The sequence below is a fragment of the Indicator indicator genome, chromosome 11, assembly GCF_027791375.1.
Source record: "Indicator indicator isolate 239-I01 chromosome 11, UM_Iind_1.1, whole genome shotgun sequence".
NCBI lineage: Eukaryota > Metazoa > Chordata > Aves > Piciformes > Indicatoridae > Indicator > Indicator indicator.
Genome location: NC_072020.1, coordinates 2485210 through 2510006, shown reverse-complemented (window position 1 = coordinate 2510006; position 24797 = coordinate 2485210). Strand labels below are relative to the sequence as shown.

Genomic DNA, 24797 nt, shown 5'->3' with positions numbered 1-24797 from the left:
CCTAACCTCACACTTCTGCTCAGTTCTCCTTCCAAAACACCGCTGTGTTGAAATTCCTGGGCATGCTCTGCTCCTGCCCAAAGCAGGGAGGCCCTTTCCAGAGTGCAGCTAACTGAAATGAGCACTCAACAGATAAAGAGGTGGAAGAGTGTCACTGTCTGAGGGGATAATGGGGGAGAACTTTGCTGCCTGCTGACAGCAATACCTGCCTTGGGTTTTTAAAAGCTGAGCCTCCCAGTAAAGGAAAAATCCCTTTGGCAGCATTACAGAGCTCTGATTCCTGCTTGTGTGCAGTGTTTGCAAGGCTTTCTCCCTCCAGTGATGACCTGATGGGTAAGGGTGAGGCAGACAGCAATGCAGAGCAGTCCACAGCACTTCTGTTGTCAGGAGCTGTGAAAGCCATGACCGAAGACAAGTGCATGAGGGGGAATTTCTCCTCTTTCTCCCCTCCTCCACCTCTAAACCTGTGGGAAAAGGCAGGCTATTACCAGAGGCAGTGTCAACCACTACACCGAAGCACACAAACCAGAGTGGGTGACTGACACAGCACTGCAAAGGAATTCCTAAGCTGAATTCTAAACCAAAGCACAAACTCTTTAAAAATAACCAGTGTGGCATCACAATCCCAAGGGAACACACAAGGCCTTGCTCTCAATTCCACACATTCTGGCCACCCTTTCCTCCCTCCCACACCTCTCAGAAGTCCATCTTTGCACGCTCTGGGAAGCGCAGAGCCACATCCTCCCAGAGGCGAGGGACTGGTGGGCTCCTGTGGCTAATTGATGAGATCCTGGAGCTCCTCATCAGTCAGTTCGTTGACTTGCATGATCTTCTGCAGGTGCTCCATGTAGCGGGCTTGGTCCTGCAGGAAGTGTGGCAGCCTCCTGTTCTCCGTCACGGCCAAGCCCTTCAGACGCTCCACGTCCTCGTAGGAGATCTGCAAGGAGGGACAGGCCTGAGCTCTGCACTGAGTCCTGGGCCCCCTCTGCTCCAGCTCTGAATCCTCTTAGAATCATGCAGTTGTTAGGATTGGGAGGCACCTCAAGGATCAGCTAGTTCCAACCCTCCTGCCACGGGCAGGGACACCTCGTCTTGGAGATGAGGAAAGATTCCCCAGCAGGTGGATTTAAAAGCTTGTGAGCAACCCTTGTGAGTAACTGTGTGGAAGAGATGGGAGAGGGGGAATATGCAAATTCAGCAAATCACAGAACAGTAGGGGTTGGAAGGGACCTCAGAAGATCATCCAGTCCAACCCCCCTGCCAGAGCAGGGTCACCTAGAGCAGGTCACACAGGAGCACATTCAGGTGGGGTTTGAATGTCTCCAGAGAAGGAGACTCCACATCCTCTCTGGGCAGCCTGCTCCAGGGCTCTGGCACCCTCACAGTGACAAAGTTTTTCCTTCTGTTCATGTGGAACCTCCTCTGCTCCAGCTTGCACCCAAATGCCTCCATCCCTCCTGATTCTGCTGTTGGCTCAAGCAGGGAACAGACTCAAAGGATCCTGAATGGGAATGGCCTATAGCAGCTGTAGGAACAGAGGGAGAGGTTGGAGCACTTGTGAGTCTGGGAGTCTCTTCTCAAAGAGGTGGAAAGATTGCCATGAGAATGGAAAAAAAAATATCTGGGGCAAAGAATGAGGAACTTGAATGGGAATGTGGGACAGGGTTGGGCCAGGAAGCAGGGCAAGGCATGGTGTCAGCTGTGCTGAGCTCTGAGGTTTTCCTGTTCACTAGCAAATGTATCTGTGCAGAGCTAACTTAAAATGCACCTCTCTTATCTAACTCCTTCAGGGTCCTGCTCTGGCAGGAGGGGTGGACCTGAAGATCTCCAGAGGTCCCTTCCAAGCCCTAACACCCTCTGACCCTATGAGCTCTGCTACTGCCACTCAATGGCAGGGTAGATTGGGTTTGCCTCAGAGCCTTCTGGGTGCAGGAGTGGCACTCCAACATTTCCCAGCTACTGCAGGGCCTGCTTCTAATGACAGCTGAGATGTCTCTCTGTAGGCTTATGGTGCTACAAGTGAGGACTTCCAGTCCTGAGCTCACAGTAGCTCAAGGTGCTGTGAGTGATGGTGCAGGAAGGAGGAATGCCTTGACCCTTGCAAACCCAGCAGAGGACTCCTTGGGCAGCTCTCCACTCTGATGGAATGTGTGTGGCTGCTGCTTTGTCTGCAAGCTGTGCATTGCTGGGCAGCCTGCAGACAGAAGCCTATGTGCTGGCAGAGCCCCTCAGCCTGGCTCTGCTGACTGACTGGCACAGCCTAGTTCTCACCACAGGCTTATCCCAGGTGGCTTGAGGGTGAAGCTTGCTCCTTTCAACCTTTTGAGGCCATGTTTCTTCTGAGGAGCTGAGCAGTGCCCAGCCTGGGTTCCCTGGAAGCAGCAGCCTGCCACCCCAGCAGGTGGTGGTTTCTGTTCAGGAAAGGTTAAAGTGAGCTTGAGTGACCCACCAAGGTGTGAGGGGCACAGAAGGGCTCTCTGGAAAGGCAGGGAGGTGTCATCCAGGCTGCTAAGCCTGATCCCTAAGGGCAGGCAGAGAGAGGTGCACCTCACTGAGGCTCATGAGTCCAAGAGCAGAATGAAGCTGCATCTGAGGAGCCCTGTCTGCATTTGTAGCTGCAGTGACAGAAACCAAACAGACAGCCATGGCCAGGCTGCTGCTGGAAGGCAGGGTGGCATGACAGCCAAACACCACATGTGGAAGTAGATGTGGAGGAGCTGTCTCCTCTCAGTCTGGAGATACAGCAGCAAAAGAGATTGAATACTGACCTTCCTGCCTGCCCCACCCTGAACTTCTCCCTCTTCTCCTCCCAAAGGAAAGAGAAAGGAACCTTTCCCTCTCCTACTTACTGCTGCAACCCAGAAACAAGGCCCTGTGACCCCAGGGATGATTTGAATGGGATGAATTACCCCAGGCCTGGAAATTGCTAAAAAAATGACAAAGTTGACATCAGGAGGAGACTGAAAACAAAATCTCATCCACTGTGGCCAGAGGTTGTCTTCCTTCCCACATGGAATTGAATTCATTGTCCCAGGTTAAAACCAGACTGAGGTAGCCCAGGCTTGCTGAGGCTCTTTGACATGTGCTCCCACCTGTGGGCAGGTGACACTTGGCTGCTTTTGCTGTTCCAGACTCTGGCAATGATGCTGCACTGAAGTGCACCCAACATCTGCATTCCAGCATCTGCAGGCCAGCTCTCTTTCCCTGCCTCTGGTTGCTACAGAAATGTTTTGCAGCTTTAAAGCTGCTGCTGCTTAAAAGCTTCTGCTCTCAGGCTTCAAGCCCTTTCCCGAGTCACTTGTAGGTGCCCTGAAGAGCTTGCAGGTGCTCTGCTTCCACACACTGCTCTCTGCCACACCGTGGGCAGTGTCAGAAGCACCAGGGAGCCATGGCTGCTCCATCAGCCAGGGCTCCAGCACTCAGATGAGAACAGAGGACACAGAAGCTTTGGAATTGCTCTGTCTGAGATGCAGAGCTGTGGTTTCACAGCTGTCTTACCTTCCTACCAAAGCACAGAGGGGACTGCCTCTCACAGAATCACAGAAACATTCTGCTTGGAACAGACCCTCAGGATCACCAGGTCCAACCCAGAACCCTACTCTACAAGGCTCACCCCTAAACCAGAGCCCCAAGCACCACATCCAAACCACCCTGAAACACATCCAGGGTTGGGGACTCCACCACCTCCCTGGGCAGCTCATTCCAATCCCTGACCACTCTTGCTCCCTACTGTCCAGCCTCAACCTACCCAGTGGCAGCTTGAGGCCATTCCCTCTTGTTCTATCACCAATTACGTGGGAGAAGAGACCAGCAGCAGCCTCTCTACAATCTCCTTTCAGGTAGTTGTAGACAGCAATGAGGTCTCCTCTCAGCCTCCTCTTCTCCAAACTAACCATCCCCAGCTCCTTCAGTTGCTCTCCAGCAGATTTCTTCTCCAGGCCCTTCCCAGCTTCCTTGCCCTCCTCTGCCCTGGCTCCAGCACCTCCACATCTCTCTTGGACTGAGGTGCCCAAAACTGGACACAACACTCCAGGTGTGGCCTCCCCAGAGCTGAGTCCCAGGGGACAATCCCCACCCTGCTCCTGCTGGACACAGCATTTCTGATCCCAGCCAGGATGCCTTTGGCTTTTGGCCACCTGGGCACACTGCTGGCTCCTGTTCAGTTGCTTCCGGTGCTGGCCTGCAGAGCTGCCTTTTGTGCCACCTCCATGGTTGCTGCCAGGTCCCTCCGTGCCAGACAAAGGGCAGAAAGGTTCCCTGTTCTGTTCAGGCTTTGGTTGTATTTGCAAGGCAAACATGCCCAAGGCAGGCATGCTGAGAAGGCGCAGCCCCTGTTACAATGCACCACTGAGAATCTTCACAAGGCAGGGAAATTCTCCCCTCTCTGCTGGGCTGCTCCATGTTTAATTCCTGTGCCTTTTCTCTTAACCTGGATGACAAACCAGCTGAGCTTAATACTCCCTTTGGAATGACTTGGTCCTCCTGTTCTACCTTTAACAAACAAATAAATCACTCTTTAGATGGTTGATAAACCCCAAATGACCCCAGGTTGGGTCTCAGGGCAAGTTTCACATTTCTCTGCTCCCAGAACTTGTTTTTCCTGAGGGTCTATGGAGGGAGACTGGAGCAGGCCCAGTAGAGGGTCACTAAGATGACTAAGGCACTGGAGCATCTCTCCTATGAGGAAGCTGGGACTGTCCAGCCAGGACAGGAGAAGGCTCAGGGGATTCTACCAGTGTGTAGCAACACCTGAGGGCAAGGAGCAAGGACTGAGAAGACAGCTGGGCTCTTCTCAGCACTGCCCACTGGCAGGGCAAGAGGTGGGGGGCAAAAAATTCTGTCTGAACAAAACAAGGGTGCTAAAGCACTGGCACAGGCTTCCCATAGAGGTTGTGGGATATTCCAAAAGCCTGACTGGACCTGGGCCTGGGCAACCTGCTCTAGCTGAGCCCACTCCATTAAGCATGAGGGCTGGACTAGATGGTCTTGAAGGAGAGTAGGTTGACTGGAGCTTAGGAAGAAGTTCTTCAGTACATGGACGGTGAGACTCTGGAACAGGCTGCCCAGGGAGGCTGTGGCTGCCTCTTCCCTGGAGGTGTTCAAGGCGAGGCTGGATGAGACTTTGAGCAGCTGAGTCTAGCTGAGAGATGTCCCTGCCCATGGCAGGGAGGTTGGAGTAGATGATCTCTGAGGTCCCTTGTAAAGGGAGGAAAGGAAAGGCTGAGACCTATGACCATAAAATCTTAATCTGATAAGTGAGGAATGAGGGGAAACTGGTAGAAACTCTTCTAGGCCCTGCAAATATTTGTAGCTGGCAGTGTGTTAATGCAAGGTGGTGTACAGAGGAGAGCTTTCCAGATCAGAGCACAGTGACTCAAGAGTTTTGTTCCAGGCAGGCTTGCCTCAGGGATAGAACTGTGCCCCCTGGGAGAAGGGAGTCCACCCACCTTGCCAAGGGCTGTCAGGAGATGGAAATCAATGGACTCCCTGTACCTCAGGATTCGGAGGATGCCATCCAGGTACACCTGATCCTTGTTGAAACAGCCTGAAAGGAACCAAGATACATTGCACTCCGTCAGGGTTTCTTCAAGGCTCACTCTCACAAGCCATTCTGAGCAGAACAAAGGCCTGCAGGGACAGGACAACGGGCAAGGGCTTCAAAAGAGCAGATTTAGATTGGATGTTAGGAACAAGTTCTGCACCATGAGGGTGGTGGAACACTGGAACAAGTTGTCCAGGCAGGTGTTTGATGCCCCATCCCTGGAGATATTCAAGGTGAGGCTCAACAGGGCTCTGGGCAGCCTGATCTAGTGGAGGATGTCCCTGCTGGCTGCAGAGGGGGTTGGATTGGATGACCTCTGGAGGTCCCTTCCAAACCAAATCAGTCTAAGATTCTATCAGCAGAACAATTTTATTAAAAACCCCTAAATATTTAAATTCCAGTCTCTAAAAACCTTCCCAAAAACTAACCAGAAGGTTAAACCCACTAGCCAGAAAAATAACCAAACATGAAGCTGGAGAAGGGCCTGGGGCACATAGCCTGTGAGGAGCATCTGAGGGAGCTGGGGATGTTCAGTCTGGAGAGGAGGAGGCTGAGGGAGACCTCATTGCTCTCTACAGCTCCCTGAAGGGAGGTTGGAGTGAGGAGGGGGCAGCCTCTGCTCCTTGGTGTCAAGCAACAGGACCAGAGAAAGTGTTTCCAAGCTGCACCAGGGGAGGTTCAGGCTGGATGCTAGGAAGTATTTCTGCACTGGCAGGGTTCTCAAACACTGGAATGTGGTGGAGTCCCCATCCCTGGGGGTGTTCCAGCAGCCTGTGGAGCTGGGCTTAGGGACATGGTTTAGTGTTGACCCAGCAGTGCTGGGTCGAGGGTTGGACTGGGTGAGCTTGGAGGTCTCTTCCAACCAGACCCATTCTGTGCCTCCCACTCCTCCCTTTGGCAAAGGCTTCCCTGTGTGAAAGCAGGAGGAGCTATGTGCATGCCCTGAACCCCCCCAGGGAGGGCAGGAGAGGGCCCCACCTGGCTGGGACGTGTCGGTCCGTCCCCTCTTGGCGCGCACGCAGTAGTCCCACCTCGTGCTGGGGTCCTTGACGAACTTGCCCAGGTCCTGGAAGAGCTGGCTGAAGGACAGCTGGCTGGCCTGGTAGACTGTGTAGTAGAGCAGGGCAGCTCTCCAGAGGAAGGGGTCCTTGCGGAAGAGGACGCTGTGGATGCTGGCCAGGCCCTCCTCGGTGGGGTTGATGGGCTTCAGGCCGTGTGCCCGGCGCCCGTGCCAGCTGCACCAGGGCTGGCGGCTGTTGTTACACCCCCGCAGGTAGTGAGTGCCTGCCAGGGAGGAGGGAGGGGGGAGGGAGGAAGGGGGAAGGAGGGAGGAAGGGGGAAGGAGGGAGGAAGGGGGAAGGAGGGAGGAAGGAGGGAAGCAGGGAGGAAGGAGGGAAGCAGGGAGGAAGGAGGGAAGGAGGGAGGAAGGAGGAAGGGAGGAAGGAGGAAGGAAGGAGGGAGGAAGGAGGAAGGGAGGAAGGAGGAAGGAAGGAAGGAGGAAGGGAGGGAGGAAGGAAGGTAGAGAGGGAAGAAGGAGGGAGGGAGGAAGGAGGGAGGGAGACAGGGAGGAAGGAGGGAGGGAGACAGGGAGGAAGGAAAGGAGGGAGGGAGGAAGGAGAGGAGGAAGAGAGGAAGGAGGGAGAGAGGAAGGAGGGAGGGAGGGAGGAGGGAGGGAGGGAGGAAGGAAGGAGGGAGGGAGGAAGGAAGGAGCAAGGAAGGAAGGAGAGAGAGAGGAAGGAGGGAGGAAGGAAGGAGGGAGGGAAGAAGGAGGGAGGGAGGAAGGAAAGAGGGAGTAATGAAGGAGGGAGGGAGGAGGGAAGGAGGCACTGAGAACAGTGGCTTCTAATGAGCAGAGGGAAATGCAAACAAAAGGAAGGGGATGCCCTCTGCAGAATGCTGGGCACTGGGGAAAGTGCCCAGCTTAGCCTTGTTTGCAAAAGAGAATTTTGTCATGGGTAGAAGTTTGTCACAGAGCATTTATTCACCTACTGAACCACAGAATGGTCTGGCTTGGAAGGGACCTCCAAAGGTCATCCAGTCCAATCCCCTCTGCACTCAGCAGGGACATCCTCCACTAGATCAGGTTGCCCAGAGCCTTGTTGAGCCTCACCTTGAATATCTCCAGGGATGGGGCCTCAACCACCTCCCTGGGCAACCTGTTCCAGTGTTCCACCACCCTCATGAATCATAGAATCACAGAATTGGTAGGGTTGGAAGGGACCTCATGGACACCTCACACTAGAACAGGCTGGCCAGAGCCTCACCCAGCCTGGCCTTAAACACCTCCAGGCATGAGGCTTCCACCACCTCCCTGGGCAACCTGTTCCAGGTCTCACAACCCTCGTGGGGAAGAATTTCTTCCTAACATTCAGTCTGAATCTCCCCATTTCTAGTTTTGTTCCATTCCCCCTGGTCCTATCATTACCTGACACCCTAAGAAAAAGGATGCAGAACTTGTTTCTAACATCCTGACTGCCTGCAACTGGGACTCCCAAAATGACTAAGAAATACAAATGTCAGCAGGACTTGAGCTCCCCACATAGAATCATGGAATCAGTCAGGGTTGGAAGGGACCACAAGGATCAGCCAGTTCCAACCCCCCTGCCATGGGCAGGGACACCTCACACTAGATCAGCCTGGCCAGAGCCTCATCCAGCCTGGCTGCAAACACCTCCAGGGCTGGAGCCTCAACCACCTCCCTGGACAACCCATTCCAGGCTCTCACCACTCTCATGGGGAAGAACTTCTTCCTCATGTCCACATCAGTGGCAAGGAACTCTCCAAGTATCTCCAAGCCTCCAGCACAGGCTAGGCACTGCAGTGAGCAGAAGGGAGGAGAATCAAAGGCAAGGGGCAGAAGTGCTGCCTGCTGAAGGAGCCCTGCTGCATCCCTGCAAGAGGCTGTGTGCCCTCACAGTGCTGCAGGGCTTCTGCAGGTCTGATGCATTCATTCAGACTCACTGAAAAGCTGTAGAAATTTTCCACAGGGCTGGGCCAGGTTTGTGAAATGCAAAATGAAGGGAATCTCACAGCAGCTGAGAGGCTGCTGGGTGAATCCTTCACACCTAAAGCATGCCCCCTCTAGCAAGCAGTGCAGCACAGCAGCAGCAGGCTTCTCCAGGGAAATGGCTGGGGCTGAGCTCGAGTGGGCACACTATTTCTGTGTTCTGGGTTGTGTTTCACTCCAGACTGGCTCTAACTGGCTCTCATGAGCAAAACATCCCTGAGCAGTGACAGCACAGAAGGTCTGCCCCAGAGCATAGCCTCTGGGCAGGCATCCTCTGAAAGGATTACACTTTGCCTGCTCCAAGATTCCCTTGGCTTGGGAACCTCAGTGCAGGAAGTGGCACTAACTGGCAGACTCCCTGCAAAAGCTTGCAGTGCCCCAAAATGCTGAGGCACAGGAACTCCAGGGATCCTCAGGTGGATTATCTCCTCAAAGCTGAGGCATAGGAAGTTCGATGGAAATGGGAGGAAGATTTTTTTTTTTCACTGTGAGGGTGACAGAATACTGGAACAGGCTGCCCAGGGTGGGGTTTGGAGTCTCCTTCTCTGGAGATATTCAAAACCCACCTGGATGTGTTCCTGTGTGATCTGCTCTAGTTCATATCCATTACCCCTTGTCCTGTCACAGGGAGCAACTGAGAAGAGCCTGCACCCTGGGATAGGACAAGGGGCAATGGATAGAAACTCCAGCACAGGAGGTTCCACCTCAACATGAGGAGGAACTTCTTCACTGTGAGGGTCACAGAGCACTGGAACAGGCTGCCCAGAGAGGTTGTGGAGTCTCCTGCTCTGGAGACTTTCAAGCCCCATCTGGATGTGTTCCTGTGTGCCCTGTGCTGGATTCTCTGGTCCTGTTCTGGCAGGAGGGTTGGACTGGATGATCTCCAGAAGTCGCTTCCAATCCCTAACATCCTGTGATCTTTCCTGTGATCCTGCTGTGGCAGGGGGGGGTTGGACTGGATGATCTTTGGAGGTCCCTTCCCTCCCCTAAGATTCTCTGATCAAGAGGTTTCTCCTTCCCCTAGGCACACTTGCAGCACAGATTCCTGTGAGAGAGCTGTTCCCTGCTGGGGTGTGTGTGCAGTGCCTGGCCCCTCGCTGCAAAGGCAGCCAGCAGGCATGCAGGGCCTGCCCTGTGCCCTGCCCTATGCCCTGCTCATACCAATCTCGTGCCTCAGCATCCCTTCCAGCCAGTGCTCGCGGGCAGTGGAGGTGTTGATGGTGAGCGTGGGGCGGCCGTTCACCACCGTCATGGAGGCTCGAGACAGCAGGTCCTCTGTCAGGTGGACCACGATCTGAAAAGGAGAGAGGGCAGGGAGGCAAAGGGCTCTCTTCCCACCCCTACTCCTGCTGCATTCAGCTGGTCAAGAGTTAGACTGGGCACAGCCAGGAGAAAGCTGCGATGGATGGAATGTTCTAACGGTGGAGGAAGGGCCTCCCAAATGGGCTCTCAGGTCTAACATCTACAGAAATCAGAGACTCGGAGGCTCATTTGGGTTGGGAAAGCCCTGTAAGATCATGCAGCCCAGCCATTCTCTAACTCTGCCAAGGCTGGGGCTAAACCATGGCCCTCAGCACCACGTCCCTGCCTCCTGGAAACACCTCCAGGGCTGGGGATTCAGCCACCACCCTGTTCCAGTGTTTGACCCCCTTTCAGACAAGGAGTTTCCAGTCTAAGCCTCCCCTGCTGCAGCTTGAGGCCATTTCTGCTCCTCCTCTCACTTGTTATTAGGGAGAAGAGACCAACCCCCCCCACATTTGAGTTCTACCTCACCTATTTGAGAGGTGAGCTCCCAAGTTCTGCAGCTCTGTGTAGATGGCTTTAAAGCAGCTATCACAAACCATCCTTTGCTCCCCTGTCACAGGCTGAAGGCTCAGCACCTGCAGCCTCACTTCAGAAGGACAAACCCTCTTCTGTAATGAAATCCCTGGGGTTTTCCACCAAGCTCCCAAACCCCTAACTGAGGAGTGCCTCTTTCCTGAGCCAGTGCAGCACTCACCTCCCCAAGACAGCCTTCTTTCACCATGTACTTCCTGACATGATTCCAGATGCGACTTTTGGTCAGCAAGCTGCCTCCAGTGGCCTGCTCAAACTTCTCATAGCTTCCGTATTTCTGCAGTGTCCTCTCCATAATGTTAATAGACTACGAAAAACAAATGCATAGCAAACATGAACTCAGCCTGTGGAAAATTTCCTAGGCATCAGCCTAGGACTACCACACTGTGTCAGGCTGGCCACGGCTATTCCTTCTCTCCCTCTCAATATCTTTTTTTTTTTCATTTCTTTCTTTTCTTTTTTTTCCTTCTTTCTCTTTCTCTTTCTTTCTTTCCTTTCTTTCTTTCTTTCTTTCTTTCTTTCTTTCTTTCTTTCTTTCTTTCTTTCTTTCTTTCTTTCTTTCTTTCTTTCTTTCTCTCTTTCTCTTTCCTTCTTTCTTTCTTTCTTTCTTTCTTTCTTTCTTTCTTTCTTTCTTTCTTTCTTTCTTTCTTTCTTTCTTTCTTTCTTTCTTTCTTTCTTTCTTTCTCTTCTTTCTTTCTTTCTTTCTTTCTTTCTTTCTTTCTTTCTTTCTTTCTTTCTTTCTTTCTTTTCTTTCTTTCTTTCTTTCTTTCTTCCTTCCTTCCTTCCTTCCTTCCTTCTTCCTTCCTTCCTTTCCTTCCTTCTCTTCCTTTTCTTTCTTTCTTTCTTTCTCTTTCTCTTTCCTTCTTTCTTTCTTTCTCTCTTTCTTTCTTTCTCTCTTTCTCTCTTTCTTTCTTTCTCTCTTTCTTTCTTTCTTTCTCTCTTCCTTTTCTTTCTTTCTTTCTTTATTTCTTTCTTTCTTTCTTTCTTTCTTTCTCTCTTCCTTTTCTTTCTTTCTTTCTTTCTTTCTTTCTTTCTTTCTTTCTTTCTTTCTCTCTTCCTTTTCTTTCTTTCTTTCTTTCTTTCTTTCTTTCTTTCTTTCTTTCTTTCTTTCTTTCTTTCTTTCTTTCTTTCTTTCTTTCTTTCTTTCTTTCTTTCTTTCCTTTCTTTCTTTCTTTCTTTCTTTCTTTCTTTCTTTCTTTCTTTCTTTCTTTCTTTCTTTCTTTCTTTCTTTCTTTCTTTCTTTCTTTCTTTCTTTCTTTCTTTCTTTCTTTCTTTCTTTCTTTCTTTCTTTCTTTCTTTCTTTCTTTCTTTCCTCTACCTTTTCTTTCTTTCTTTTTATAACTCATTGGGAGTCACTATGACACCACAGACGTAAGACACAGGCTGACATGCTCTGGAGGCAGTTTATACCAGATTGAGACTAACATCAAACTATTGGAGAAAAGAAGATTCTGATCAACTCACCTTGGAGCAGGCTGCCCAGGGGGGTTGTGGAGTCTCCTTCTCTGGAGCCTTTCCAAACCCACCTGGATGCATTCCTGTGCAGACTCCCCTGGGTGATCCTGCTCTGGCAGGGGTGTTGGACCTGATGATCTCTGGGGGTCCCTTCCAACCTCTGATATACTGTGAGACTGTGACCCACATACATCAGCATGACACAGATTATCAATGTCATGTTTACCTATTTTCTCTTTCATGTGGGGCAATGGTGCACAGCTGCCTTGTAAATCACAGAAGCACAGAATGTTAGGGGTTGGAAGGGACCTCCAGAGATCATCCAGTCCAACCCCCTGCCAGAGCAGGATCACCCAGGGTGGGTTATACAGGAACACATCCAGGTGGGTTTGGAAAGTCTCCAGAGAAGGAGACTCCACAACCTCTCTGGGCAGCCTGCTCCAGGGTTCTGGCACCCTCAAAGTAGTATTTTCTCCTGTTCAGATGGGACCCTCCTGTGCTCCAGTTTGTGCCCACTGCCCCTTGTCCTGTATCACTTGTGACATGAGATTCTCTGTTGGGAAAAGCTTGTCAGACTTAAATGCTGCCTTTCTAAACCATTTTGATAGAGCCCAAAGTGGGAAGAGGACTGGCTCTGTTATGATACAGATAAGCACTGGGTTTTGTCTCTTAGGTCCAAGTTGACAGCAAGGGGTTGGGTTGGTGGTGGTTTCCTGGTGTGTTTTGTCATTGTGGTGTTGGGTTTTTTGTTGGGTTTTGTTTGTTTGTTTCCATGGGGGGAAGATCTACTTCTATAACAAAAGTGTTAGTTTTAAAAATACAGATTCATAGCTTCAAGGCTTCTTAGAATGGTTTGGGTTGGAAGGGACATGGGATCACAGGATGTGTTAGGGGCTGGAAGGGATCTCCAAAGATCTTCCAGTCCAACTCCCCTGCCAGAGCAGCACCAGAGAATCCAGCACAGGGCACACAGGAACACATCCAGACAGGGCTGGAAAGGCTCCAGAGCAGGAGACTCCACAACCTCTCTGGGCAGCCTGTTCCAGTGCTCTGTGAGCCTCACAGTGAAGAAGTTCCTCCTCCTGTTGAGGTGGAACCTCCTGTGCTGGAGTTTCCATCCATTGCCCCTTGTCCTATCCCAGGGTGCAACTGAGCAGAGCCTGTCCCCTCCCTCCTGACCCCCAGCCCTCAGATATTTATAAACATTTATTAAATCCCCTCTCAGTCTTCTCTTATGCAGTCTAAAGAGCCTCAGGGCTCTCAGCCTCTCCTCACAAGGCAGTGCTCCAGTCCCTTCAGCATCCTGATAGCCTTACAGACCTTAAAGGTCATCTAGTTCCAACCCTGCTGGCATGGGCAGGGGCACCTTGCACTAGATCAGCTTGCTCAAGACCTCATCCAACCTGTCTTGTATAAAAATAGGCTTCCTGCCTTTGTTTAAGCTCAGATCTGCATGCAGATGAACGTTTCTGAAGCTAGCTGTAGACAAAAATGAGTGAGTGCCATCTGCTGGGCTGGGAGCTGTGTTAAGAGTTGCTTTTTTTGGGTCATTTATGCCAAGAGCAAGATACTGGTTTTCAGTGTTTTTAGGAGCTGAACTTTGAAGAAGTGCTTTTCTTGCTAAGAACTTACTGCGATTTGAATTAAATTCTGTGAAACAATTGGCATCCTCCTTGGTGAGTTTCAGAAGCATCAGATTATGAGGACAGGCTGAGGGAGCTGGGGATGTTCTGCCTGGAGAAGAGAAGACTCTGGAAGATCAAAGAGCAGCCAGCCAGGATCTGAAGGGGGCTACAAGAAGGCTGCAGAGGGACTGTTTATAAAGGCCTGTAGGGACAGGGTGAGGGGCAATGGGTTGAAATGAGAAAAGAGGAGGTGTTAGGAACAAGATCTGCACCTTGAGGGTGGTGGAACACTGCAACAGGCTGCCCAGGGAGGTAGTTGAGGCCCCAGCTCTGGAGATATTCAAGGTGAGGCTCAACAGTGCTCTGAGCAAGCTGATCCCTGCTGACTGCAGGGGGGTGGACTGGATGCCCTTTGGAGGTCCCCTCCAATCCAAACCATTCTATGAGTCTCTGACTATTTGAAGCCTTCACTGCTTTTTATAAAGCTGTTCTCTTGCCTTTGTTTTCCCATGCTTTGTATGGTAAGGGAAAAAGTAGAGTCAGGAAAAAACACTGAAGTATCATTCATTATTAAAACAATCCTTCTGAGGTGTGGGGAGGGGATCATTAGGGGTGGGGGGGGGTTATTAGATGTGAGGAAGGGGGTGATTAGGTGTGAGGAGGGGGGTATTAAAAGCAAGGTAAATCAATAACAGGGCCTGCTCCATCAAATCATCACACTCCCTCATGCCAAAAGGGATAATTTGTCTTAAATTCAGTTTGGCAAATAAGTTATTGTTGACTTGATGTAAGCTGCGGTTGGGTGTTGCTAATACTGCTGTAAAGGTCAAAGGGGAGCTTACTAAAAACCACCAGCCAAGGAGAAGTTTCATCTGGTGTCAGTATGATTTAGCTGGTGGTTCAAGCTGTGTGGTGCAGCAGACAGGCTGGAGGGAAGGGATCCATTCAGAGGGACCTGGACAGGCTGGAGAGGTGAGCACAAGCCAACCTCAGGAGGTTCAACAAGACCAAGGGCAGGGTCCTGCAGCTGGGTCGAGGCAATCCCAAGCACAAATCCAGGCTGGGCAGGGACTGGCTGGAGAGCAGCCCTGAGGAGAGGGACTTGGGGGTGCTGGGGGATGAGAAGCTCAACAGGAGCTGTCAATGTGCACTTGCAGCCCAGAAAGCCAACCAGAGCCTGGGCTGCATCAGGAGAAGTGTGGCCAGCAGCAGGGCAAGGGAGGTGATTCTCCCCCTCTGCTCTGCTCTGGTGAGACCCCACCTGGAGTACTGCATCCAATTCTGGAGCCCCTATTACAAGAGGGATATGGACATGCTGGAAGGTGTCCAGGGAAGGGCCACCAGGATGAGCAGAGGGCTGGAGCTCCTCTCCTATGAGGACAGACTGAAAGAGTTGGGGCTGTTCAGTCTGGAGAAGAGAAGGCTCTGAGGTGACCTTCTTGTGGCCTTCCAGGATCTGAAGGGGGCTACAAGAAAGCTGGGGAGGGACTTTTGAGGATATCAGGTAGTGACAGGACTGGGGGGAATGGAATAAAGCTGGAAGTGGGGAGATTCAGGCTGGATGTAAGGAAGAAGTTCTTCCCCATGAGAGCGGTGAGAGCCTGGAATGGGTTGTCCAGGGAGGTGGTTGAGGCTCCAGCCCTGGAGGTGTTTGCAGCCAGGCTGGATGAGGCTCTGGCCAGGCTGATGTAGTGTGAGGTGTCCCTGCCCATGGCAGGGGGGTTGGAACTGGATGATCCTTGTGGTCCCTTCCAACCCTGACTGATTCTATGATTTTAAGTATGGCAGCTGATTTTTAAGAGCAGAACAGTGTTTCCATATTTTCCTGCTTTTGAAGCTGACTTTCTTCATGTTCTCATAAAGAAGACAAACCCTTAATGAAAAGCCAGCCACATACAGATATTTTGGATGTGGAAAAGCAGATCATCCTTACAATGCAATGACTCATTGGGTAATATGACTTATACAAGTTCCTGAATTTGAAGGAAATGATTAAAAATGTAGAGTCAGACTCTTCACAAGTGGAGAGTCAGCTTTTAGAATCCATAGCACTTTAATTCATGAATCCATGGGGTAATGGATATCAACTACAGCACAGGGGGAATGGATATAATAGCACTTTAATGCATGTATCCATGGGGTGATGGATATAAACTCCAGCACAGGAGGTTCCACCTCACCATGAGGAGGAATTTCTTCACTGTGAGGGTCACAGAGCACTGGAGCAGGCTGTCCAGAGAAGTTGTGGAGTCTCCTTCTGTGGAGACTTTCAAGCCCCATCTGGATGTGTTCCTGTGTGCCCTGTGCTGGATTCTCTGGTCCTGCTCTGGCATAGGGGTTGGACTGAATGACCTTTGGAGGTCCCTTCCAATCCTCAACATCCTGTTATCTTATGATCTGCTTCACCAGGAATTTGGGGAGGGAATGTTAAGTGAGATATTCACATTACAAGGAACAAAACTCATGGACCAGCAGGATCTTTTTCCAAGTTAATATCAGTTGAAACAAAAGCTAAAGATTCTCCATTTAGAAACATTTGTCAGAGTTAAACATAATCTTCCTAATAGTGGAAAGAGGACTGGTCCTGTTATGATATTAATAAGCAGTTATGTCATTTAGGTCAAAGCTGATAGCATGGGTTTGTTGCTCCTGCTGGGTTTTGGGGTTTGATAACTCAGAGACAGGTTGGAAGCCAAGGCAGCAGTCACACAGAATGGGAACATCTGTAGCACATTAGCAGTGTGGCTGCATTGTAAGGGAAAGAAGAAAAAAAAAGAGGGAGAGTCTTTTAAAATGTTACTTCCCTCTAGAACAGAATTTGGCACTGCTTGATTGAGCCTAATGTATATGCAAATATCCTTTCAAAGTTGATTAAAAGAGGGAACATCAACATATGCTTATCCAATAACTGTGACCTCAAGTAACTCCTATCCCCTCCCAATCCCTGTGTCACCAAGAGGATTGGCAGGATTTCTACTTTGCTTTTCCCCCCTCTCTTTATTTAAGCGTATTGAGGCACTCTGCCTCTATTGGCCTCTGTTTCATTGCCTAAAAAGCTTTCTTGAATTAAATTATGTTTTCTGTAAACCCATTTATAAGGAACTGTGCCTTTTCCTACAGAAGCCTGGAAACATCAGAGAGGCTTTCATTTGTTTTTACTTAAAAAATATTTTCAGTTCTACTACTGTATGGTCATCTTTGATGAATGCAGGATGCAGAGGGATGAAAAGGAGAAGCAAATAGCCACACACAAAGCCAAGTAGCACCTTAACAGATGTAGGAAACAAACAATCAGTGAAAAATGAGGGGCGGGGGGGGAGGTAACTATACCTGCTTAAGAAACCTGTCAGATGCATGACTGTGCTTAGCTAACACGTTTGGCAGAGCAGGATTTGCATATTCAAACTGAGGGTTGTATGTGAAATCCGACTTGAAGAATTTCACCTTCTCTTCCTCCACGTTGCAAGGCTTGATGGCAGTCAGCAAACAGAGCTTCTGGCCGGAGCTGTCCCCTTCTTTCCCGGGGCTTTTCGAGCTCTGCGACTGCTTCGGCTTTGCCAGATGAAAACGCCTCTTAGTTCTACCCCTGGGTCGAGGAGGCAGTGCTATGCCGCTCCCCGCACCCGCGATGCTGCTGGTGAAGTTCACTCCGGCGGAGCCGGGGCCGGGGCGGACGGCGGAGGGCTGGGCGCCGGCGCGGTACCAGCCGCCGCTCAGCAAGGGCAGCGCCGCTTGCATTTTGCGCTGCTCCCCGCTCCGGGAGGCGGCGGAGCAGCCCTTGGTGGCTTTCCTGTGCTTCTTGTGGTGAGCAGACGGCTGCTTCTGAGCGTGGTGCTTCTTCTCCTCTTTGCTCTGCAGAAGGACGTTGTAGCTACTGGTTCCGGTGGTAAAGATGTCCTTAAGGATGCCAGGAGGTGGGTGCTGGAGGCTGTTTTCATTGCTAATGTTCAGCTTGTGTACTTCTAGGTTCAGGATTGATTTCTTAGAAAGGTCTGTCTTAGGCCAGTGAAGTTTTTCTGCGTTGAGGGGAGAGGGGGGAAAAATAAAAAGAAGGTGAAGACAAGTTAATTGTTTCACATAGCAAAAGTAACCTTAAGAGCTCAAAACTGCAACATAAACGAAACACAACTTGTCTCAGCTGCAGGTACATCAAGTTAACCTTGACTTCTAGACATATGGGGGACTTGTGTGTGTCTATCACTTCTGAACAATCAGACTGGGACTTAGAAGATCCAGCAAAACAAGTGTTTTATGTTTGCATCTCCACGCAGGAGTGCACTGCTTGCAGCTAAGACTCAGTCCAGGACTTTCTGAATGTTTACTGTTCCATAAGCACGTTTCAGATTTTTTTTTTTCCATGCAAGGAAGGCTTTCTGTATGGATAAAGAGTAACTTAAAACCCAGGAAACTGTACAGGAGTATGTGAGCAGTATTTACAGAGACATCCCACACGGATCTGTGCTGTGATACAAGCAGTCTGGTGTGGTCTCCTCTGCAAAATCTGATTCACAAGAATTTACTCTCAGAAAAGGTGAGAAGATCAGAAGGGGCCAGGCACTGGGAACAGTTTACATACAAACAGAAATATAAGTTCAGAAGACTTCAGTTTCATGTACTCCTCAGTACAGCCAGGAAGCTGCAAATGAAGAGGAGAGAGGAGAGCACAGCCTTGTGAATCCTTAGGTTAGCTCTGTCATTTCCTCTGTTCAAAGTTTTCTACAGTAACAGATGCTGGCTTTTAGAAAACACTTGAGAAGAAACTAAACTGAATGCAAGATGGTAGTGGAACACTGCAACAGGTTGCTCAGGGAGGTGGTTGGGGCCCCATCCCTGGAGATATTCAAGGTGAGGCTCGGCAGGGTCTTGGGCAACCTGATCTAGTGGAGGATGTCCCTGTGGACTGCAGAGGGAGCTGGACTGGATGACCTTTGGAGGTCCCTTCCAACCCAGACCATTCTATGATTCCTTCAGTGCATGTAACTTCCTTTCTTGCCCCCTGGGAAGACAGGTCCCTGGCACAGAGCAGCTGCACAAAAAAAGTCACTGAGGTTTAAAACTCTGCTGTTTGTCCTGGTTTGTTAGTGACAAGTGATCTCTCTTCACTGGCTAGCTCTAACCATCTCCTTCACTCACCAACCAGTTCATCCTGGTGAGCTGGAAGGAAGGGAACAAATAAATCCTGCCACAGAGAAATGCCTCCTGCTGCTGCTCCTAAAACAAAAGGATTCAAAGAGCAGATGTGGCCAGAGCTTGATTGAAGCCTGCAAAAGGGATTTGAGCTTCAGCCCACAGATATACATAGCTGAGCTGTAATTACTTTACATACAGTAATTATGCTCTGAATGGAACATTAGCAAGAAACCACTAAATGCCTTCGGGGGGGGGGGGGGGGGCGGGAGTTAATAATCTATGGTAGTTTAATTTCTGATAGCTTAATTTCAGCTTTATTTTCAAAGGAAATTGGGTTTTGCTCCCTTACATGCACCAGGACAACCTATTTCATGCTGTTGGACCTCTGTGTCAGTTCCATGTCAATCTGTGTTCTTTGGTTCCCCTGAAAATGCTGCTCTAAAAAGCCAAAAAGACAGAGGTCCTATCTGCATGAGCATATGAAGGAAAAGCTACAGCCTGGGTGTTTTCTCCACTGGAACAGGAGAGAGAGAATCATAGAATTGTCAGGGTTGGAAGGGACCTCAAGGATCATCCAGTTCCAACCCCCTGCCATGGGCAGGGACACCTCACACTAGATCAGGTTGCTCACAGCCACATCCAGCCTGGCTGCAAAACCCTCCAGGGATGAGGCTTCCACCACCTCCCTGGGCAACCTGTGCCAGTCTCTCACCACCCTCATGGGGAAGAATTTCTTCCTAACATCTAATCTGAATCTCCCCACTTCTAGTTTTGTTCCATTCCCCCCAGTCCTATCACTCCCTGATAGCCTAAAAAGTCCCTCCCCAGCTTTCTTGTAGCCCCCTTCAGGTACTGGAAGGCCACAAGAAGGTCACCTCAGAGCCTTCTCTTCTCCAGACTGCACAACCCCAACTCTCTCAGTCTGTCCTCATAGCAGAGGTGCTCCAGCCCTCTGCTCATCCTTGTGGCCCTTCTCTGGACACCTTCCAGCACGTTCAGATCCTTCTTGTAATGGGAGCTGCAGACCTGGATGCAGTGCTCCAGGTGGGGTCTCAGGAGAGTGGAGCAGAGGGGGAGACAGGAGCACTGCATCATTCCCTCTTACTAAAGGATGCAAGCTCAGGTCTCTTTCACAGTAAGTTTGTGAATCCTCTTTCTATGCTTGGCACAGGAACATCCTCCTTGGCATTCCTGCTCAAATTCTGTAGGATCCCTCTCATTACATACCTGACAACCTGCCTGCCTGGGTTACCTTGCTTTACCTTGAGCTGTTGTGGTGAGGAACCACAGTTCCCACCAGAAGGAAAAGAGCATCAAACACACAGCCAGGATGAGAGCATCAAACACACAGCCAAGATGCTGGGCAGTGAGCATTTACTGCTGTGTGTGCTACCTACAAACAACTGCTGCAAAGTGAGGCATTTTGTACACAACAGAATGATTTGTTGGCACATAATTGTTGGCAAGTGTTTAGGACTGACTTTAAGCCTGTCCCAGTATTCCAGTGTGAGAATCCTTATTTTTAAGAAGGATAAATGAAAAGCAAGTTTTCCAGAATGTCTGAAGCCCAAAAGATGAACATTTCTGAGCATGTGACTTTGCTTGTGGAGACAAAACTGCTGCTGGAAATTAAAGAGCTGCTTCTTAAGATACAGACAAGAGATAATAATGCAATGCAGCAGTTAACACTTTACCTTCTCTACTCCTCATGTCTCAAAAGCCATAAGCAGAGAAGCCTTAAATTGCTACTACACAGCAAACAATTTGAATTAGTCAGGGTTGGAAGGGACTTCAAAGATTATCCAGTTCCAATCCCCCTGCCATGGGCAGGGTCACCTCACACTGGATTAATACCACAGATGTATCTCTGAAGTGATAAATAGGAAAGGAAAACCAAACCAACTAACCAAAACTAACAAAAAAAGTCAAACAAACAAAAAACCAAACAAAAAAACTACCCCACAAGACAAAAAACCCAAACAAAACCAATCAACCAAAAACCCAAACAAAACCAACCAACCAAAAACCCAGACAAAACCAACCAACCAAAACAAAACAAACCCCAAACAAACAAAACCAAACAAAGCACCAAAAAGCAAACACAACAGACAAATAATTCAAGGAAACAACTTGAAATGGCCTTAAAAAAATATCCAAACCAAGCTCATGTGTAGATCCACTGCCACAAATACAGGACATGAAGCTTTCAGGGCTAAGTAGTAGAGCTGGTCAGTAATAAATGCATTGATATCTAGATAATTCCTGAGCATCACCAGCTAGAATTCCCCTGCAAGTGTCACAAATGGTATATCAAGTGCTGAATATGCACTGGCAGGTTTCATGTGGACAAGGTTGGGATCAAAATAGAGTTGTCCCCAATTCTGTAGTTGCTTTATAGGTGCAATCTCACAGCAAAATTATTTTCCAGCTGCCAAACTAACTGTGGCTGCCCTTAATTTTCTTCTGACTTACAGAAGGCTGCTGTTTGATGCATATTTGTGCTGGAAATATAAAACCTGGAATACTGCATCCAGTTCTGGGCTCCCCAGTTCAAGAGTGGCAGGGATCTGCTGGAGAGAGTCCAAGGGAGGGCTACAAGGATGCTGAAGGGACTGAAGCACTGCCTGGTGAGGAGAGGCTGAGAGCCCTGGGGCTGTTCAGTCTGGGATGTTCAAAGCTAGGCTGGATGAGGCCTTGAGCAGCCAAATCTAGTTGAGAGGCATCCTTGCCTGTGGTAGGGAAGGTGGAGTAGATGATCCCCAAGGTCCCTTTCAACCTGAGCCATTCAATGACTAAATGAAACACCCTGTCAGGTTTGGAATGGAAGGTGATGATGTAGAAAGAAGAAAGGAGAAGGAAAGAAGAGCTGTAGAAAAATCTTCCTCTCAGCTACTGGGTAGCTGCTATCCAAACAGCTTCCTAAATAACTGTTCCATAGTTGAATGAGGTGAATAATGATTGATCCTTGTGGGCTTGGATTTCTCTCTCTCCCCAGCCAGCCTTGAGCTCCTGCAGTTTTGGAGCAGCTCTCACTCAGCCTAAATGTGCATAATCACTTCCAAACTGCAGGTGTGATTCCTGGGGTGCTTAGTGAAGGATGAAGTTTTTGGAGCAGTTCCTCCTGTCCTTGGGAATGTGATGGCCTGAGCCACTGCTTTTGGTTTTCAGTTCAGCATTACCATTTTAGAACACACTTTATTTCATTTTTGTTCAAAATCTGAAACAAATAGCTTTGACTTGATTTTTCTAACATGTATAGGAATTCAAGTAATGTAAGCAATAAGAAAAATAGTAGCATTTGAAACTTGAAAAAAAAAGGAGAGGAAAATATACAGACATGACAAGCAAGCTTCCTCCTTTGCCACATTCTGCCAATGCACAATTATATTACAAAGACAATTTTTTTATCTTCACTAATCAGGTGCTGTGAATGGATTAACAGCTATAGAGAGTTTGTGAGCCCTAGGATGCATGGTCTGTGGGTGCCGAGGGCTGTAGAAGGAATATCCTGCAACAAGCAGGCAATGGAGAGATTTATGTATCTACAATGTTCCACTGCCTCTTGAATACTACAGGTTTATGTCTGTGGAATAACAGAATCTGATCAGAATCCTCAGTATCTATCATCTACCTACCTACATACCTATCTATCTATCTATCTACCTACCTACCTACCTCTATCTCTCCTATATATCTACTCTGTCTATCTATCTATCTTACCTACATCTCTCTATATATCTATACACACTATATATAGTATGTTTCCCCACCACTGTAAAACACACCTAGGGTTTACAAACACCCAGGTTTTGAGCAGAAAGGTTCAGGCAATTTGAAGTCCACAGCACTAGAAGCTCTGTCTATGACTGAAAATGGTTTTGCTGTAGAACTAGCCAGTGAGCTCCTGTAAAAACCTTTATGGAACAGGTTGCCCAGGGAGGTGGTGGAAGCCTCATCCCTGGAGGTTTTGAAGGTCAGGCTGGATGTGGCTCTGGGCAACCTGATCTAGTGTGAAGTGTCCCTTCTGATGGCAGAGAGTTTGGAACTGGATGATGCTTGAGGTCCCTTCCAACCCTAACAATTCTATGATTATAGAATCATAGAATTTCTACTTCCTATTTTCACAGCTAGTGGTTAAGTGCTTTGATGTTTAACCTAAGAACTTTTTCCCCCCAAAAATATCCACCTACTTGCTTTCCTCCTGTCATGCAACTGGGCTGCAAAAACAAGGGCACATTTCAACCACAAGCCAGCTTTTATGTCTGATTTATTAACTGCCAGTGCTTGTGAGTAACTTGCCAAATTCTTCAAATTAAATTACATAGTACAGTAACAATAACTAGAAGTGAAGAGCTGGCCCTAATGAAATCAACTAACGAACTCTGATTCATTTAATAGACCCAGGATGTAATCACAAAATTGATTTATAGACAGACCTGCACAGGATGAAACTCCCATCCAAGCAGATCTCTAGCGTGCTGAACTGCAGCACAGCTATGTTCAGGAGTGTTTGATGGAGGGGGATGGACCTCAAATAATTCTTTCCTTTTGAGAAATCTTAATCCTTTAAGATTGCAGTTCTTGTTGCACATCTCTAGGGATGCTCTGATTCCATGAACTTTATTTCTCCTCCTGTTACTCGTATCCACGCACATTACATGTACATTACATGCCAGGAAAAAAACAGTAGCTGTTAAGAAATGTTAATTCTGATTGTGACAGTGTTGCATGAGGGGACGCTAAGACACCTCTATGAGATCAAAGACATCTCTACTAATCTCATCTGGATAGATTCCCCCATGACAAAATAACGTTGGCTTGAGGCAGCTGAAGAAATGACACAATGAGATGATGCCAAATGCAGACAAGGAAAACATCCGAGTGAAAAATTTATTCAGCGGCAGCAACTGTGTTGCAGATTTTCCTGCACACCAGATGTACACAGCAGTGATGGGAAGAGGGTTTGACAGAACACAAACCCCTTCCACGGTAGGCTTTTGTAGCCGAAATACAAGGTCTGATAGGCGCGGATCGTAAAAATTTGTAAAGTCAGCTGCAAAAACGGCACAGCAGAGAGTCAAGATGTGACAGGCACCCATGTCATCTGTACTATGCTTTAGTAGCGGGTTTGTTTGCACCTTACACCCCTCGCTCCGCTGGTAGTTGGGTGGGTGTCACCTCTCCGCTCCCCGCTGTCCCCGGCCGGGCACAGGGCCCTTGGGCAGACAGCCTCGCACCGTCCTTCCCCAAGTCAAGGCGATGCGAGGCACCGTGCCCCGGTCCCCACGGAACGGCTACGCTCACGGACACCCCCCCGGCACCTCGCCCAAAGCGCCCGAGTCCCTCCTCCTCCCGTCGCCGCAAGTCCCTCGCCAAGCCGGTGCCGCCCAAGCCGCCTGCTGCCGGGTCCCGCCTCAGGCTGCCGGCCCCGGAGCGGCCGGGGGCGGTACTCACCGGTGACACGGATGGACTCCAGCATGGTGCTCCGCCGGCACCACCGCCGCCGCCGCTCTCCCCGCTTGGCTCCCGCCCTGCGCGGCCGGGGCGGGCGGTGGGCTCCCGCCTCCTGCGCGGGGAGGAGCGGCGAGCCCCGAAGGGAGGCAGAGAGGGAGGCGGCGAGCGGCGCTGGGCGCGGTGGAGGCTTTTCCAGTTTCACCGCCTCAGCCAAACCCTGCCGCGGCCCCGGCCCCGGGCCCGGCCGGCAGGAGCTGAGCGCCCGGCCCGCTCTGCAAGACTACAGGTTCCGGGACGCCCTGCGCAGCCCGAGCTGCGGCGTGGGCAGGCCAGGGGCGGGCTGCACCCTGGGAGCTGTAGTGCAAGGGACGGAGAGGCCCCGTCGGTGTCCCGGGATGGCCCCGGCCAGGTGGGTACCAAGCTGCAGACGAAAAAACCGTCGTCCTCCGTGTCACACCGGCACGGCTCGGCGTGAGGTGCCAGCAACAGGTCCAGAGGGGCCTGGACAAGCTGGAGAAGTGGGCCCCTGTGAACCTCTGGAGGTTCGACAAGGCCAAGTGCGAGGTCCTGCGCATGGGGCAAGGCAATCCTGTATCAGTACCAGGCTGGAGGATGAAGGAACTGAGAGCGGCTCGGCGGTGGACTTGGGTGGGGTACTGGTGGATGAAAAGCTGGAGATGAGCCAGCAACATATGATCACAGCTCAGAAAGCCAACTGTATCCCGGGCTGCATCTAAAGCAGCACAGC

The 24797-nt window shown here is 49.9% G+C and overlaps 1 protein-coding gene across 1 annotated transcript; it reads right to left on the bottom strand.

Moving 5' to 3' along the window:
- Window positions 1-750: 750 nt before the first annotated feature.
- Window positions 751-24074, bottom strand: MATCAP2 (microtubule associated tyrosine carboxypeptidase 2). Its single transcript, XM_054384988.1, has 7 exons — window positions 24050-24074; window positions 16796-17481; window positions 10549-10692; window positions 9711-9843; window positions 6521-6826; window positions 5448-5545; window positions 751-937 (listed from the first exon to the last, which is right to left on the bottom strand). Exons 1-7 carry the CDS (start codon window positions 24072-24074, stop codon window positions 776-778), a joined length of 1554 nt encoding a protein of 517 aa, XP_054240963.1. The 3' UTR covers window positions 751-775.
- Between the last annotated feature and the right edge of the window lie 723 nt (window positions 24075-24797).

Excerpts from the sequence above, each read along its gene's own strand:
- MATCAP2 (XM_054384988.1), bottom strand. The coding sequence starts at position 24,074 with ATGCTGGAGTCCATCCGTGTCACCG. Across the intron at positions 6,827-9,710 it reads GATGCTGAGGCACGAGATTG|GCACTCACTACCTGCGGGGG; the intron begins GTATGAGCAGGG and ends CCTCCCTGGCAG. Across the intron at positions 938-5,447 it reads TCCTGACAGCCCTTGGCAAG|ATCTCCTACGAGGACGTGGA; the intron begins GTGGGTGGACTC and ends CCCTCCTTGCAG.